This window comes from Ranitomeya imitator, chromosome 1 (genome assembly GCF_032444005.1).
Source record: "Ranitomeya imitator isolate aRanImi1 chromosome 1, aRanImi1.pri, whole genome shotgun sequence".
Classification (NCBI taxonomy): domain Eukaryota; kingdom Metazoa; phylum Chordata; class Amphibia; order Anura; family Dendrobatidae; genus Ranitomeya; species Ranitomeya imitator.
The window spans coordinates 733,278,510-733,295,596 of NC_091282.1; the positions used below are offsets into that span (position 1 = coordinate 733,278,510).

The 17,087-nt window shown below is 42.7% G+C and overlaps 1 protein-coding gene across 3 annotated transcripts in view; it reads right to left on the reverse strand.

Annotated features, from left to right (window-relative positions):
• RTN1 (reticulon 1) overlaps nt 1-17,087 on the reverse strand; it is a 406,711-nt gene that overhangs the window by 53,283 nt on the left and 336,341 nt on the right. The window contains exon 1 of one of the 3 annotated variants that reach the window (XM_069733483.1): nt 8,295-8,589. The exons of the other annotated variants lie outside the window; for them this stretch is intronic. Within the exon in view, the coding sequence (XP_069589584.1) occupies nt 8,295-8,355 (61 nt within the window). The 5' untranslated portion in view covers nt 8,356-8,589. Of the gene's footprint in view, nt 1-8,294; nt 8,590-17,087 lie in introns of those variants that run through there. 3 annotated transcript variants of the gene reach the window in all.

Below are 17,087 nucleotides of genomic sequence, written 5' to 3' on the forward strand. Positions count from 1 at the left end.
CGTGATTTGTACCCTGGTGATGGAGTCACTTGTACCCGGCACCATGGAGAAAGGGGATACTACGCCCTTCATGTGAAATGGTGCCATGACCTTTATGATCACCTGATCACCCCCATGTAGCCACTGAAAGTGGAACTGAAATACAGACTCAGGATACACAAACATTGGAACTCGAACGTTCTTCTAAGGAGTCACCTGCTGAACCCTGTGTTAATAGACTTCCCCAGTCAGGAAGCTGTGCACGCCGGGGACTGCACTGGAAACAGCAAATGTAATAACTAATGTAAATATGTTGTTTTGATGCCTTTTCTGTTGCAGTACTTATGGACAAGATGTTTCCCTGGAAACTGATCTTATAAATAGTTGGCATCTGTTCAGGTGCACCCTGGTTCTGCCCACTTGCCGGCGTGGGTAGGACCTTGTTTGCCTTCTTTACATGGTTTCTTTACAGACTCAAAGCAGAATTGTATATATGTGTACCTGTTTTGCTTTTCAGGACAGGTGCAAAACTACCTGGTGCAGATGAGGACCAGGACTGGTCAATGCGCCTTGTTCCTTTTAAGTTTGCACTTTAACCTGTGTGCACTTGTAATAAAGAGTTATTTTATTGTTATGTTATGCAACGTTCAAGAACCATACCTCCCATAAAGGGATGCTCAAGTTTAACCAGTTTCATCTGTTGATATGCATATCTAAAAATTGTCTTTAACCTGTAATGCTGTTTTTCTTTTCCCAGTCTGGGAGTACTGGTGTTAACGGGAAGGGGGAGGGGAGTGCAGCACCCCAGGTTACCGGTTGCTGCAGTGATGTTGCTTTTCCTTCGGGGAAGGTGATGTCATGCTCAGAGGCAAAGAAGTTCTCTTCACCAGGTAAGGCACTTACATGCAACACATTCTGAATCCAGGCCAGGAGGGGGAGCTTAAGACGCGGATTCAGGGGAGCTTCCCTATGCTTTATGTTTACTGACCTGGAGGAGGAGTGAGATCAGTTGTAGAGAGACACAGAAGGAGAAGGTCGTCTGAAGCAGATGTGTGAGGCCTAGCAGCCACGTGGAGCTGCAGCCTCTGGGAAGGAGTAACCTGTTGGGTTGCATGTGGCGCAGCCGGAAGGGAAGGAGCACAGGAGAGAAAAAGAGCTCAGAGGGGAACTGTGGCAGGACACCCTCGGAGCTAAAGCGCAGTAATCCGGGTACCAGGAGTACCGGGAGCCTGAGGCTTTTGTGGACTCTAGGACATGGAGCAGAACCGGAGGGCACTACACTATACGTCACCTGCCCGCACAACGCCTGAGACGCAGCAGCACTGGAAGAGCCCGGGGCATCTAAGAGTCCCTGTAAAAAGGCTCAAGCTGCCCGTCGTGCAGGTACCTGTCCCTGGACAGGGGAAAACTGGAGGACTTTGTAGGAGGCTTAAAGCAGCAAGGACCCCACTTAGAAAGGCGCTAGTAGGAAAGGCTCATGGACCTCTACTGGGAAAAGAGAACTGTAAACTTGCCTCTGAGCCGCCCCGGGCCACCATCAATCCATGCCTTGTACCCTGGACTGTGGCCTGTCAACCACAAGTAAACCAGGTAAAGACTTATCACTTGTCTCCTCCATTTATTCACCGGCAACACCATCTACACCACACACCATAGGACCCCTGGGACCCCGCTTCACCGGTGGGAAGTGTAACAGCTGGGCTGCCGCAACATTCCCCAGGGGACCCTTTTAATGCAGCGTCGGTCCAACTACTGACCGAACTCCACAGGTGGAGTCACAACAAACCTTGAACATTTAACCCCCTTTAACGTTGATGCCCAGAGCCACGGACCGGGTCGCAGCCACCGTGACATCCCCCTTTGCAACCGGACCTGGTTCCGACTACCCCACTGCCCTGTGGGCGCGTCACTATTACTTACAAGCAGTGATGTCTGAGTACTGTTACATACAAGCATGATATCTGGGGACTGTTACAGGCAGCGATGTCTGGATATTGTTACAGGGAGTGATGTCTGAGTACTGTTACTTACAGGCAATGATGTCTGGGTAATGTTAGAAGCACTGATTTGTGGATACTATTACTTACACGCAGTAATATCTGGGAAATGTTATTTACAGGCAATGATGTCTGAGTACTGTTACAGTATGTGATGTCTGGGTACAGTCACTTACAGCCAGTGATGTCTGAGAACTGTTATTTACAGGCAGTGATTTCTGGACACTGTTAATAGCAGGCCGTGATGTCTGGGTACCGTTACAGGCCGTGATGTCTGAGTACAGTCACAGGCAGTGATATGTGGGTACTGTTATTTACAGGCCATGATGTTCAGGTATTGTTAGTTACAGGCAATGATGTCTGGGTACTGTAACAGGCAGGGATTTCTGGATACTGTTACAAACACTGATATCTGGGCACTGTTACTTACAGGCCGTGATGTTTGAGTACTGTTAGTTACAGGCCGTGATGACTGGGTACAGTCACAGGCAGTGACGTCTGGGTACTGTTACTTATAGGCAGTGATGTCTGAGCGCTGTTACAGGCACCGATGTTTGGGTACTGTTACTTACAGGCAGTGATGTCTGAGCACTGTTGCAGGCAGTGATATCTGGGTACTGTTACTTACAGGCAGTGATGTACGGGTACCGGTACTTACAGGTAGTGATGCTCAAGTACTGTTACAGGCAGTGATGTCTGGGAACTGTTACAAGCAGTGATATCTGGGTCCTGTTACTTACAGGCAGTGATGTACGGGTACCGGTACTTACAGGTAGTGATGCTCAAGTACTGTTACAGGCAGTGATGTCTGGGAACTGTTACAAGCAGTGATATCTGGGTACTGTTACTTACAGGCAGTGATGTACGGGTACCGGTACTTACAGGTAGTGATGCTCAAGTACTGTTACAGGCAGTGATGTCTGGGAACTGTTACAAGCAGTGATATCTGGGTACTGTTACTTTCAGGCTGTGATGTCTGTGTACTGTTAGTTACAGACCATGATGTCTGGGTACAGTCACAGGCAGTGATACCTGGGTACTGTTATTTACAGGCGTGATGTTCGGGTACTGTTACTTACAGGCAGTGATGTCTGAGCACTGTTGCAGGCAGTGATATCTGGGTCCTGTTACTTACAGGCAGTGATGTACGGGTACCGGTACTTACAGGTAGTGATGCTCAAGTACTGTTACAGGCAGTGATGTCTGGGAACTGTTACTTACAGGCAGTGATGTCTGAGCACTGTTGCAGGCAGTGATACCTGGGTACTGTTATTTACAGGCGTGATGTTCGGGTATTGTTACTTACAGGCAGTGATGTCTGAGCACTGTTGCAGGCAGTGATATCTGGGTCCTGTTACTTACAGGCAGTGATGTACGGGTACCGGTACTTACAGGTAGTGATGCTCAAGTACTGTTACAGGCAGTGATGTCTGGGAACTGTTACAAGCAGTGATATCTGGGTACTGTTACTTTCAGGCTGTGATGTCTGTGTACTGTTAGTTACAGACCATGATGTCTGGGTACAGTCACAGGCAGTGATACCTGGGTACTGTTATTTACAGGCGTGATGTTCGGGTACTGTTACTTACAAGCAGTGATGTCTGAGCACTGTTGCAGGCAGTGATATCTGGGTCCTGTTACTTACAGGCAGTGATGTACGGGTACCGGTACTTACAGGTAGTGATGCTCAAGTACTGTTACAGGCAGTGATGTCTGGGGACTGTTACAAGCAGTGATATCTGGGTACTGTTACTTTCAGGCTGTGATGTCTGTGTACTGTTAGTTACAGACCATGATGTCTGGGTACAGTCACAGGCAGTGATACCTGGGTACTGTTATTTACAGGCGTGATGTTCAGGTACTGTTATTTACAGGCAGTGATGTCTGGGTACTCTTACTTACAGGCAATGATGTTTGGGTACAGTCACTTACAGGCGGTGATATCTGTGTACCGTTATTTAAAGGCAGTGATTTCTGGATACTGTTGCAAGCAGTGATATCTGGGTACTGTTAGATACAGGCCATGATGTCTGGGTACAGTCAATTAAAGGCAGTGATATCTGGGTACTGTTATTTGCAGGCAGTAATGTCTGGGTACTGTTACTTACAGTGATGTCTGTGTACTGTTACTTACGTGCAGTTATGCCTTTGTACTGTTACTTACAGGCAGAGATATTTGGGTACTGTTACTTACAGGCCGTGATGTTCAGGTACTGTTAGTTACATGCCGTGATGACTGGGTACAGTCACAGGCAGTGATGTTTGGGTACTGTTACTTACAGGCAGTGACGTATGGGTACTGTTACTTACAGGTAGTGATGTTTGGTAACTGTTACTTACAGGTAGTGATGTCCAGGCACTGTTACTTACAGGCAGTGATGTCTGGGTACTGTTACAGCCAGTGATGTTTGGGTACTTTTGCAGCCAGTGTTGTTTGGGTACTGTTACAGCCAGTGATGTTTGGGTACTGTTACAGGCAGTGATGTCTGGGTACTGTTACAGGCAGTGATGTTTGGGTACTGTTACAGACAGTGATGTTTGGGTATTGTTACTTACAGACAGTGATGTTTGGGTACTGTTACTTACAGGGAGTAATGTCTGAGTAGTGTTACTTACAGACAGTGATATCTGGGTATTGTTTCTTACAGGTAGTGATGTTTGAGTACTGTTACTTACAGACTGTGATGTCTGGGTACACACAAGCAGTGATGTTTGGGTACTGTTACTTACAGGCAGTGATGTCTGGGTACTGTTACTTACAGGCAGTGATGTTCGAGTACTGTTACTTAGAAGAAGTAATGTCTGGATACTGTTACAGGCAGTGATGTCAGAGTACTGTTACTTACAGACTGTGATGTCTGAGTTCAGTCACTTACAGGCCGTGATGTCTGGGTACAGTCTCTTACAGGCATTGATGTCTGGGTTCTGTTACTTGCAGGCAGTGATATTTGAGGACTGTTACTTACAAGAAGGATACTGTCTAGATGTCTGGATACTGTTACAGGCATGATGTCAGAGTACTGTTACTTACAGACTTTGATGTCTGGGTACAGTCACTTACAGGCAGCGATGTCTAAGTTCTGACACTTACAGGCAGTGATGTCTAGATATTGTTACTTACAGGCAGTGATGTCTGGGTACAGTCACTTACGGACAGTGATGTCTGGGTACAGTCACTTATAGGCTGTGATGTCTAGGTACAGTTACTTACATGAAGTGATGTCTGGGTTCTGCTACTTACAGGCTGTGATGTCTGGGTACAGTAACTTACAGGCAGTGATGTCTGGTTACTGTCACAGGCAGTGAAGTCTGGATACAGTCACTTACAGGCAGTGATGCAGTGATGTCTGGATACTGTTACTTACAGGCCGTGATGTCTAGATACAGTCAATTACAGGCCGTCAAGTCTGGGTACCGGTGCTGATGTCAAATGATGTCTGGGTGCTGTCACTTACAGGCAGTGATGTCTGGATACTGTTACTTACAGGCAGTGATGTCTGAGCACTGTTACAGGCACCGATGTTTGGGTATTGTTACTTACAGGCAGTGATGTCTGGGTACAGACACTTACAGGCAGTGATGTCTGGGTGCTGTCACTTACAGGCAGTGATGTCTGGATATTGTTACTTACATGCTGTTATGTCAATTACAGGCCATGAAGTCTGGGTACCGGTGCTGACAAGCAATGATGTCTGGGTGCTGTCACTTACAGGCAGTGATGTCTGGGTACACACACTTACAGGCAGTGATGTCTGGGTACTGTCACTTACAGGCAGTGATGTTTGGGTACTGTCACTTACAGGCAGTGATGTCTGGGTACTGTCACTTACAGGCAGTGATGTCTGGGTACTGTCACTTACAGGCAGTGATGTCTGGGTACTGTCACTTACAGGCAGTGATGTCTGGGTACTGTCACTTACAGGCAGTGATGTATGTCTGGGTACAAATATTTACAGACAGTGAGTGGTGGCAAATGATATGACCTTACAAATTTGGTGTACCAACAGCTAGAAAGTGATGTCAAAAGGTATGACCTAGCTAGCTTGTTGCAATATGGAAGCCCATATAATGCCATCTGATCGCAGATTACTCTATTAATATGAAAAGCATAAAAAGCAGGTCTGTGATCTAGGATTTTGGTAAACTTTACACAAAAATAGTATATTTATCTCTCTATATCTAATTCATTTGCTGCATGCCATGTTTATTTCTACATATACGTTTACATCCCTTGGACTAGTTGTTAAGATCACTGGTTCTTGCTGCCAGTACAAGCCCTGGACCCACTGGATCCACATACACAAGTGTCTACTACAATCAGTCCTACTTGTCCTGTAGTGCACAAGCATTATACCTATGTATAGGCCTATTGATGAAAAAGACCAATATGAATATTGAAGGACTGGTCTTTTAACATAGTACTGATATTACTCTAAAGGGATCTTTACAGTGAACCAGGCCACACAGATCAGGGGGTCTTCTTGTCACATCAAGCCACTTAGGTCTTCACAGTGGTCAACATCAAGACGCTGAGTACCACGGCCCATGCAGATGTCCGGAAGCTTGTCCAGAAAACAAAATAAATCAGTAGGAAGGAGAGGTATATGTGTGCTGTCTGGAGCATGGGGGGGCATCAAAACATTATAGTTATAGCCCTAATTTCACATCTTTTTCTAAAAAGATTTTTTTTTTAGCTGGTACTAACTAGCATAATCTTTACTATTAATATTAAAATACTATTTACTATAAAGGAGAAAGAACAATACAAACGATATAATAAATGACAGCTCCTTATCGCTCACAGGCCAAGTATCCCTTCTAATTCATTCAGAATATTGAGTGATTATTCTTAAGGTATTCTACAAAGGTGTAGTTTATCTGTTCTTAAAATATTCAGGTCACTGCCCTATCTCTGTATCTAGGTACCCTGGCCAAGGCACAGAGACCTGGCGGTCCCCTTCTTTGGGCACCAGCCCTCCTACCCTGGCAATGCCACCAGTATTGTACATAATCTAATGCAAATCATCACATACGCAGCCATGCATATACCAACATGCATTAATGAAATTCAAGAGTAGTAAATATAAATATGCTAAAAATTGTCATATAATGAAATGGAAATTCCATTTATTATTGATGGAATATGTATTATTGCTTTTTTTTATGTGAAAAGCTGGAGGCCCTGGGAAGGAGGCCATGAGTAGGTGTGGAGCTCTAGTACATTCTAGAAAAGCAGAGGTCAAAGAATAGTGACAAAAGCTGTAAATGTGGAAAAAGCAGTAATCAATATAGAAGATCAACATTATATACACACATATATTTCTATTGCGTGCACATATGGCCGGCCTTGCAGGCAGCGTTTCGCCTCGGGTTAGGCCTCTGCAGCAGGTAAAGGGTAAATTTGCATTATCACTACATGAGAAAAATGAGAATGAGTGCTGTCACCATTGTTACCAAGGGCTTGATGCTATCATGCCAAGCCTAACGGACGTAAAAACAGGTTATTTATCACCACATCTATCAATAATTACATTAGATTTTTTTTGTTCATAATGCATGAATTTTGCATGACCTATATGTGAGATCTAGATCATTACATTGACAGGTTAATACACAATTGTTCAGTTCCCGGTAATGAATTAAACATTCATTGCCAGGCTGCCAGCAGAGCTGGGCACCGATTCTCCAGCAACACAACAAAGGATGCAAGCAAAGACGTGAGACTAAAAGAAAAAAAAAGAAAAAAATATGGCTGAACGGTAGACAGTGAGGGGAAGCTTACCAAGCCACACCCAATATTAAGAATCATTAAATCCTCGGCTTCATTCGAAAAATGAAGAATATCATTCTCATCCTCCTCACGCTAATGACCCTTAAGCCATATTGTTGCAATAAATTATTTCATGTCCTATTCTGTACAGAATTAGAACATTACCCAGCCTTCACACTCACACACTAACATATAGGTTCTCTTTGTGTAGCTGGCAGTCAGGGATATTACAATGGGCGTGCCCCCCCCCTAGACTTCCCTAAAGGGAGTCCCTTTAAATATAATCCCAGGCCATTGTTTCTACAAATACCTAGTATTTTCCAGACCGCGGCTAACAACCCAGGCAGCCATAACGAATCAGGACAGACGAGATGAAGCCAAACATAGAAAAATGCTAAAATGCAATGCAAAAATCGATCGATGCAGAATCTAAAAATGGATAACGGAAAAGGAAAAAAAAAATACAAAAAAAAGGATGAATTGAACAAAATGGATGTAGATGTACATGTCATTGTATCAGGCACGACCGATGGTTCTGGCATCATTACCCTGGCATTTCCAGTTGCTCCAAAAACATTCCATCCTGGTGGAGTCGGCGCTGGCCTGCATTGCTGGGGGCTCGGTGGATCACTAGGGCTTTCTTCACAGGCAATGTATTGTCGCTACAGCATTCCAAAGCATGTATAGGTGAGGCGGGTACCAGAGTGGCTCACATGCACTAGCTACAGACTGATGCTCTAAGCAGAAGGAGAGAAGGGGGAGGGCAGACTGGAGACGCTGCAGTCTTCACTGCAGCAAATCAGCATGGTGATGTGATTGCCTTGGGGATGTATCATTAGAAAAGGGATGCACAGTTGCCTTTGAACTGAAAAGCATTTGCTTAGAAGCTTTACGGCATCAAAAACCCATCAGAAACACAGGTTTTACATCACGGAAGGGACAATGTGTCATCCATCCATTTCTATAATTTGTAAAGCGCTGCGGAATATGTTGACGCTATATAAATAAAATTATTATTATTCTACACATGATACAGACATGGTACACGCCATTCTGGTGTTTGCCCGACTTGTTTATTTCATGACTGCTGTTTTTTTTTGTAAAATATACACAAGTTTCCTCTAATGGATAATAATAATAAATATTTATATTAGATATATATCTTTATATTTATATTACTAAATCTCCTTATTGACTGAAGACATTGTGTGTATTGAATATTTATTTATTATAGTTGGATTATTTTGTAACAATTATCAGATAATAGAATTTATGCTGTCGGAATCTTCTAAACAACCAAAATGACATTTGATTTTGGGCACGTGGTGGTTTGACGACCTTAAGAGTAACCATTGTTTTAATTATTATTTCATAAATCGATGCTATATATGAAAATAAGAAACGTAGTAATGCATCTTATCAGAGAAATGTGCTTCTGATGTCATTGCTCGTCGCAACAGCAACAGTGTTCCGGCTGCCGGGCTGAGCGGTCACATTACTGAGGTCATCATCACTGAGCACTTCATCTGGAAGTAGCAAAGTCAGGGATCGTCGGGGACATGGGATGGATGTACGGCGGAACCCTTTGGATTATTTTATTTTTTAAAGGTAATAAATGGGTAAAAGAAGGTCAGGGAGTGCTTTTTACAATTAAATGACTATTCTGTGTTTGTGTGTGTGTTTATTGCTTTTGACTACTGCCTCTCCATTACTAACCCCTGGGTTTGATGTCAGCTGACATTACAAAGCTGACATCAAACCCAAAACCATTGCCCCACTTGCCACCGCACCAAGGGCTAGCGAGAAGAGCTGAGGCTAAGCACCAGAAATGGAATATCTAATGGATGCGCCATTTCTGTGGCGGCTGAAGGCTGGTGTTATTAGTCTGGGAGGGGGCATTTTCCATGGCTCCATCCCAGCTTATTAATATCAGCCCACAGCTGTCTGCTTAGCCTTTGCAGGTTATTAAAAATAGCGGAAACCCCACATCATTTTTTTGAAGGGTCCCCACTTTTTAATAATCAGTAAAGGCTATGCAGACAGCTATTTAATAAAAATAAGGGAGACCCCACACCATTTTTTTTTCATTTAATTTTATATTTATTAGCTAAATACACGTTCATTAACCCCTTAATTCCATATGACGTACTATCCCGTCAAGGTGACCTTGGACTTAAATCCCAGGGACGGGATAGTACGTCATAGCGATCGGCCGTGCTCACGGGGGGTGCGCGGCCGAGTGTCAGCTGACTATCGCAGCTGACATCCGGCACTATGTGCCAGGAGTGGTTACGGACTGCCCCGGCACATTAACCCCCGACACACTGCAATCAAACATGATCACAGTGTTCCGCCGGCATAGGGAAGCATCGCGCAGGGAAGGGGGCTCCCTGCATGCTTCCCTGAGACCCTCGGTACAAGGCGATGTGCTCACCTTGTACCGAGCGTCTCCTCCCTGCAGGCCCCGGATCCAAAATGGCCGCGGGGCTGCATCCGGGTCCTGCAGAGAGGTAGCTTACCAAGCGCCTGCTCAGACCAGGCGCTGGTAAGCCAGGAGCAGTGCACGTCAGATCGCTGATCTGACATAGTGCATTGCAAAGTGTCAGATCAGCGATCTGACCTTATAACATGATGCCCCCCGGCGCAATGTTATAAAGTTAAAAAAAAAAATATTTAGATGTGTAAAAAAAAAAAAAAATTTCCTAAATAATGTAAAAAAAAATATATTGTTCCCATAAATACATTCCTTTATCTAAATTAAAAAAACAAACAATAAAAGTACACATATTTAGTCTCGCCGCATAACAACCCGACCTATAAAACAGTCCCATTAGTTAACCCCTTCAGTGAACACCGTAAAAAAAAAAAACGAGGCATAAAACAACGCTTTATTATCATACCACCGAACAAAAAGTGGAATAGCATGTGATCAAAAAGACAGATATAAATAACCATGGTACCGCTGAAAACATCATCTTGTCCCGCAAAAAACGAGCCACGATACAGCATCATCAGCGTAAAAATTAAAACTTTATAGTCCTCAGAATAAAGCGATGCAAAAATAATTATTTTTTCTATAAAATAATTTTTAGTGCATAAAAGCGCCAAAACATAAAAAAATTATATAAATGAGGTATCGCTGTAATCGTACTGACCCGGAGAATAAAACTGCTTTATCCATTTTACCAAACATTGAACTATATAAACGCCTCCCCCCCCCAAAAAAAAAAAAGAAATTCATGAACAGCTGGTTTTTGGTCATACCGCCTCACAAAAATCGGAATAAAAAGCAATTAAAAAATGTCACGTGCCCGAAAATTTTATCAATAAAAACGTTAACTTGTCCCGCAAAAAACAAGACCTCACATGACTCTGTGGACCAAAATATGGAAAAATTATAGCTCTCAAAATGTGGTAACACAAAAAATATTTTTTTGCAATAAAAAGCATATTTTAGTGTGTGACAGCTGCCAATCATAAATATCCGCTAAAAAACACGCTATAAAAGTAAATCAAACCCCCCTTCATCACCCCCTTCATAGGGAAAAAGAAAAAAATTTAAAAAAATGTATTTAATTCCATCTTCCCATTAGGGTTAGGGCTAGGGTTAGGATTAGGGCTAGGGTTAGGATTAGGGTTGGGGCTAATATTGGGGCTAGGCTTAGGGCTAGGGTTAGGGTTTGGGCTAGGGTTAGGGTTGGGGCTAGGGTTAGGATTACATTTACAGATGGGATTAGGGGTGTGTCAGGGTTAGAGGTGTGGTTAGGGTTATGGTTGGGATTAGGGTTAGGGGTGTGTTGGAGTTAGGGGTGTGTTGGGGTTAGGGGTGTGGTTGGGGTTAGGGGCATGTTCGGGTTAGGGGTGTGGTTAGGGTTATGGGTAGAGTTGGGATTAGGGTTAGGGATGTGTTTGGGATAGGGTTTCAGTTAGAATTAGGGGCTTTCACTGTTTGGGCACATCAGGGCTCTCCAGACACAACATGGCGCCCGATCTCAATTCCAGCCAATTCTGCGTTGAAAAAGTAAAACAGTGCCTCTTCCCTTCCGAGCTCTCCCGTGCGCCCAAACAGAGGTTTGCCCCAACATATGGGGTATCAGCGTACTCAGGACAAATTGGACAACAACTTCTGGTGTCCAATTTCTCGTGTTACCCTTGGGAAAATAAAAATTCGGGGGGCTAAAAAGACATTTTTGTGGAAAAAAAATTATTTTTTATTTTCACGGCTCTGCGTTATAAGCTGTAGTGAAATACTTTGGGGTTTAAAGTTCTCACAACACATCTAGATAAGTTTCTTTGGGGGTCTAGTTTCCAATATGGGGTCACTTGTGGGGGGGTTTCTACTGTTTAGGTACATCAGGGGCTCTGCAAATGCAACGTGACGCCTGCAGACCAATCCATTTAAGTCTGCATTCCAAATAACGCTCCTTCCCTTCCGAGCTCTGCCATGCGCCCAAACGGTGGTTCCACCCCACATATGGGGTAGCAGCGTACTCAGGACAAATTGCACAACAACTTTTGGGGTCCAATTTCTCCTTTTACCTTTGGGAAAATACAAAACTGGCGGCAAAAAAATAATTTTTGTGGAAAAAAAAGAATTTTTATTTTCACGGGTCTGCGTTATAAACTGTAGTGAAACACTTGGGGGTTCAGAGCTCTCACAACACATAAGATCCTTAGGGGGTCTACTTTCCAAAATGGTGTCACTTGTGGGGGGTTTCAATGTTTAGGCACATCAGGGGCTCTCCAAACGCAACATGGCATCCCATCACAATTCCAGCCAATTTTGCATTGAAAAGTCAAACGGCGCTCCTTCCCTTCCGAGCTCTGCCATGCACCCAAATAGTGGTTTACCCCCACATATGGGGTATCAGCGTACTCAGGACAAATTGCACAACAAAGTTTGGAGTACAATTTCTTTTGGTAAACTTGGGAAAATAAAAAATTGGGGCGAAAAGATCATTTTTGTGAAAAATATGATTTTTTATTTTTTACAGCTCTAAATTATAAACTTCTGTGAAGCACTTGGTGGGTCAAAGTGCTCACCACACATCTAGATAAGTTCCTTAGGGGGTCTACTTTCCAAAATGGTGTCACTTGTGGGGGGTTTCAATGTTTAGGCACATTAGTGGCTCCCCAACGCAACATGGCGTCCCATCTAAATTCTAGCCAATTTTGCATTGAAAAGTCAAACGGCGCTCCTTCCCTTCCGAGCTCTGCCATGCACCCAAACAGTGGTTTACCCCCACATATGGGGTGTCAGGGTACTCAGGAAAAATTGTACAACAACTTTTGGGGTCCATTTTCTCCTGTTACCCTTGGTAACATAAAACAAGCTGAAGTAAATTTTGTGTGAAAAAAATGTAAATGTTCATTTTTTTTAAAACATTCCAAAAATTCCTGTGAAACACCTGAAGGGTTAATAAACTTCTTGAATGTGGTTTTGAGGACCTTGAGGGGTGCAGTTTTTAGAATGGTGTCACACTTGGGAATTTTCTATCATATAGACCCCTCAAAATGACGTCAAATGTGATGTGGTCCCTAAAAAAAATGGTGTTGTAAAAATGAGAAATTGCTGGTCAACTTTTAACTCTTATAACTCCCTAACAAAAAAAAAATTTCTTTCCAAAATTGTGCTGATGTAAAGTAGACATGTGGTAAATGTTACTTATTAAGTATTTTGTGTGACATATCTCTGTGATTTAAGGGCATACAAATTCAAGGTTGGAAAATTACAAAATTTTCTAAATTTTCACCAACCTTCCGTTTTTTTCACAAATAAACACAGGTAATATCAAAGAAATTTTACCACTATCATGAAGTACAATATGTGTTGAGAAAACATTGTCAGAATCACCGGGATCCGTTGGAGCGTTCCAGTTATAACCTCATAAAGGGACAGTGATCAGAATTGTAAAAATTGGCCCGGTCATTAACGTGCAAACCACTGCACTAATTATATATCTCAGTGACAGCTTTCTATCTATCTTTTCTTATAAAAGTTGTGGCACCTATGTTCAAAATTACTCTTATTGTGAACAGTTAAGCAAGTTGAAGATGAAATGATCTTCCAAAGGCCTACATTTAAAGATGACACATTCCCTTTGTATTTTAGGCAAAAAAAAAATATTTTTATCTTTTACATTTTACAAATTATAAAAAGGAAAATGGAAAAGTTTGGGCATTGCTAGTACCTAGTATCACCCCCATTTGCAAGTATCACAGCTTGTAAATTATTTTTGGAGCCAGGCAAGAGTCTTTCAAATCTTGTTTGAGGGATTTTCATCTATTCTTCCTTGCAAAATTCTTCCAGTTCTGTGAAATTCCTGGGTTGTCTTTCATGCACTGCTATTTTGAGGTCTAGCCACAGATTTTCAATCTGCGCATTTTAAACTAGTCTATTGTGGAGTGAATAACATTGTTGCGAGTGCAATGCGCTTTTTTTTTCTCACATTGCACTTGACGATTTTATACGCAGATGTGAGTGAACCCTAACATAGAATCTTCTCAGCACTGTCATCTCCTATCTCAATAATGAGAAAGACTGTCTTCATTGAATACAGATTTTATCAGTGAATTGAGAATTTTAAAAATGACTCCAGTCCTGGAGGCGATAGAAGCAGATTTATTTCAAAGTTTCTTATTTTCATGTTCAGTCTTGATTTATGAAATAATAATTAAAAACGACAGTTACTCTATCTTTTTTTTTTTTTTAAATTTGTGACGAGTTGGGGGGACTACCAAAATAATATGTTTTTTTTCATAATGCAGAAGTCTGTTTTTAATGTTTTTTAAATATATATTTTTTTATTAGGGCTAAATGAATATAAATACCATATACAGTTATTAATGGGTAATTACTTTTCATCCAATCTCACTGAGCTACAGCTAGTTTGCAAAGAAGAATAGGTAAACATTTCAGCCTTTAGATGTGCTAAGCTGTTAAAGACAGACCCCAAAAGACCTAAAGAAGCAGCAGTTGCTGATATTACAAAGTAATGCCATGTATCATCCCCCTCTAATCTTAACACGGGTGCATCGTCAAAAATGTGGACAAGTTCAGAGTGGCATGAATACTTTTTCACGTTACTATATATATATATATATATATATATATATATATATATATATATATATATAATCACTTCTTGGGGACAAATAGTTTTTATTTTTTTCTGCTTTTCATTGAAAATGAGGAATCCATTGGAGTCTGTTACAGGGAAAAACAGCTCCCTCTCGAGACAGAAGTCTATGGCAGAGCTGATCTGGACCAGCTAAGACTCATCATCTCTGCCATACCTGGGGGCACTCCGCACTGCTTCTTACACTATTCGCTACTCACATGATCAGAGCTACCCAAGCTGAAAAAAAAAAAGATAGAAGCAATTATAAAACACGTCAATTTTCTCCTAGGGTCCCCGGCTGTCTGACAGCTGAGGACCCCATATGCTCCTAAATTGCAGGAGCTTTAATCCTGTAAGGGACATGTATAACTTAATCAGCCATGTCGTAATAGTTGGGCAGTTGGACGTCAGGCAGCTTGAACCCCTACTAGGAAGCCCAGGCCTCAGATATAAGGGAGGGATGGCAGTGCAAAGGCTCAGATTGGTTAACCAGAGGATCTTGCAGCGCATCTACATACTGACACAATAATGGGTTCCTAATAAAGCAGGGCTGCAAAGATCCAACAGAAGACAATAAAATTTGGAGTTGATTTTGAAGCCCTTTAGTTGGACCTCATTTCCTCTAGTGGCACTAAAGCTGGCCACTTTTTTTTTGGCTGAACCAGATAATATTGACAGTATTGGCTTACGATCTAATTTGTATGGGGGGCACTGGCCGACTTATGTTCGGGAGAGATGTCAATCAGCCGACAACCCCTTTAACTTTGGAATTAGCCAACCTGCAACAGCATGTGAGTAATTACTCTGGAGCACGCTCTGAAGAACCTAAGGTAGGATTACTGTTGTGAATTCTGTTGTCAAGCTCCCTCCTGTGGTCATGAATGGTACTTCGGCTGGTTCTGTCCATGGGCTTTCTCTGGTGGTTGTGAGTGGAGCTGCGGCTTCTGAGTTTCCTTCTACAGGTGACGAGGTTAATTCGTTAGCTGGCTGCTCTATTTAACTCCACTTAGATCATTGCTCCATGCCACCTGTCAATGTTCCAGTATTGGTCTAGTTCTCTCCTGGATCGTTCTTGTGACCTGTCTTCCCAGCTGAAGCTAAGTTCCTGCTTGTTTTTCTCTGGTTTGCTATTTTTCTGTCCAGCTTGCTATTTTGATTTTTGTCTTGCTTGCTGGAAGCTCTGGGACGCAGAGGGAGCGCCTCCGCATCGTGAGTCGGTGCGGAGGGTCTTTTTGCGCCCTCTGCGTGGTCTTTTTGTAGGTTTTTGTGCTGACCGCAAAGTTACCTTTCCTATCCTCTGTCTGTTCAGTAAGTCGGGCCTCACTTTGCTAAATCTATTTCATCTCTGTGTTTGTAATTTTCATCTTTACTCACAGTCATTATATGTGGGGGGCTGCCTTTTCCTTTGGGGAATTTCTCTGAGGCAAGGTAGGCTTTATTTTTCTATCTCTAGGGCTAGCTAGTTTCTTAGGCTGTGTCGAGTTGCATAGGGAGCGTTAGGAGCAATCCACGGCTATTTCTAGTGTGTGTGATAGGATTAGGGATTGCGGTCAGCAGAGTTCCCACGTCTCAGAGCTCGTCCTATATTATTAGTAACTATCAGGTCATTCTGTGTGCTCTTAACCACTAGGTCCATTATTGTCCTTACCACCAGTTCATAACAGTACAGGTGGCCCAAAGTATTAATGCATCTCAATAGAGGGATAAGAGAAGTTCTGAGACCATTTTTTTTTCTTTGCAGTGTGTTTTGTCTCTCTTTTCCCCTTTACCTCTGGGTGGTTAAGGATACAGGTGTAGATATGGACATTCAAGGTCTGTCCTCTTGTATGAATAATCTCACTGCAAGGGTACAAAACATTCAAGATTTTGTGGTTCAGAATCCGATGTTAGAGCCTAGGATTCCAATTCCTGATTTGTTTTTTGGGGATAGATCTAAGTTTCTGAATTTCAAAAATAATTGCAAATTGTTTCTTGCTTTGAAACCTCGCTCCTCAGGTGACCCTGTTCAACAAGTGAAAATCATTATTTCTTTGTTACGTGGCGACACTCAAGACTGTGCATTTTCCCTTGCGCCAGGAGATCCGGCATTGCGTGATGTTGATGCGTTTTTTCTGGCGCTCGGATTGCTTTATGATGAACCTAATTCAGTGGATCAGGCAGAGAAAATCTTGCTGGCTCTGCGTCAGGGTCAGGATGAGGTAGAAATATATTGTCAGAAGT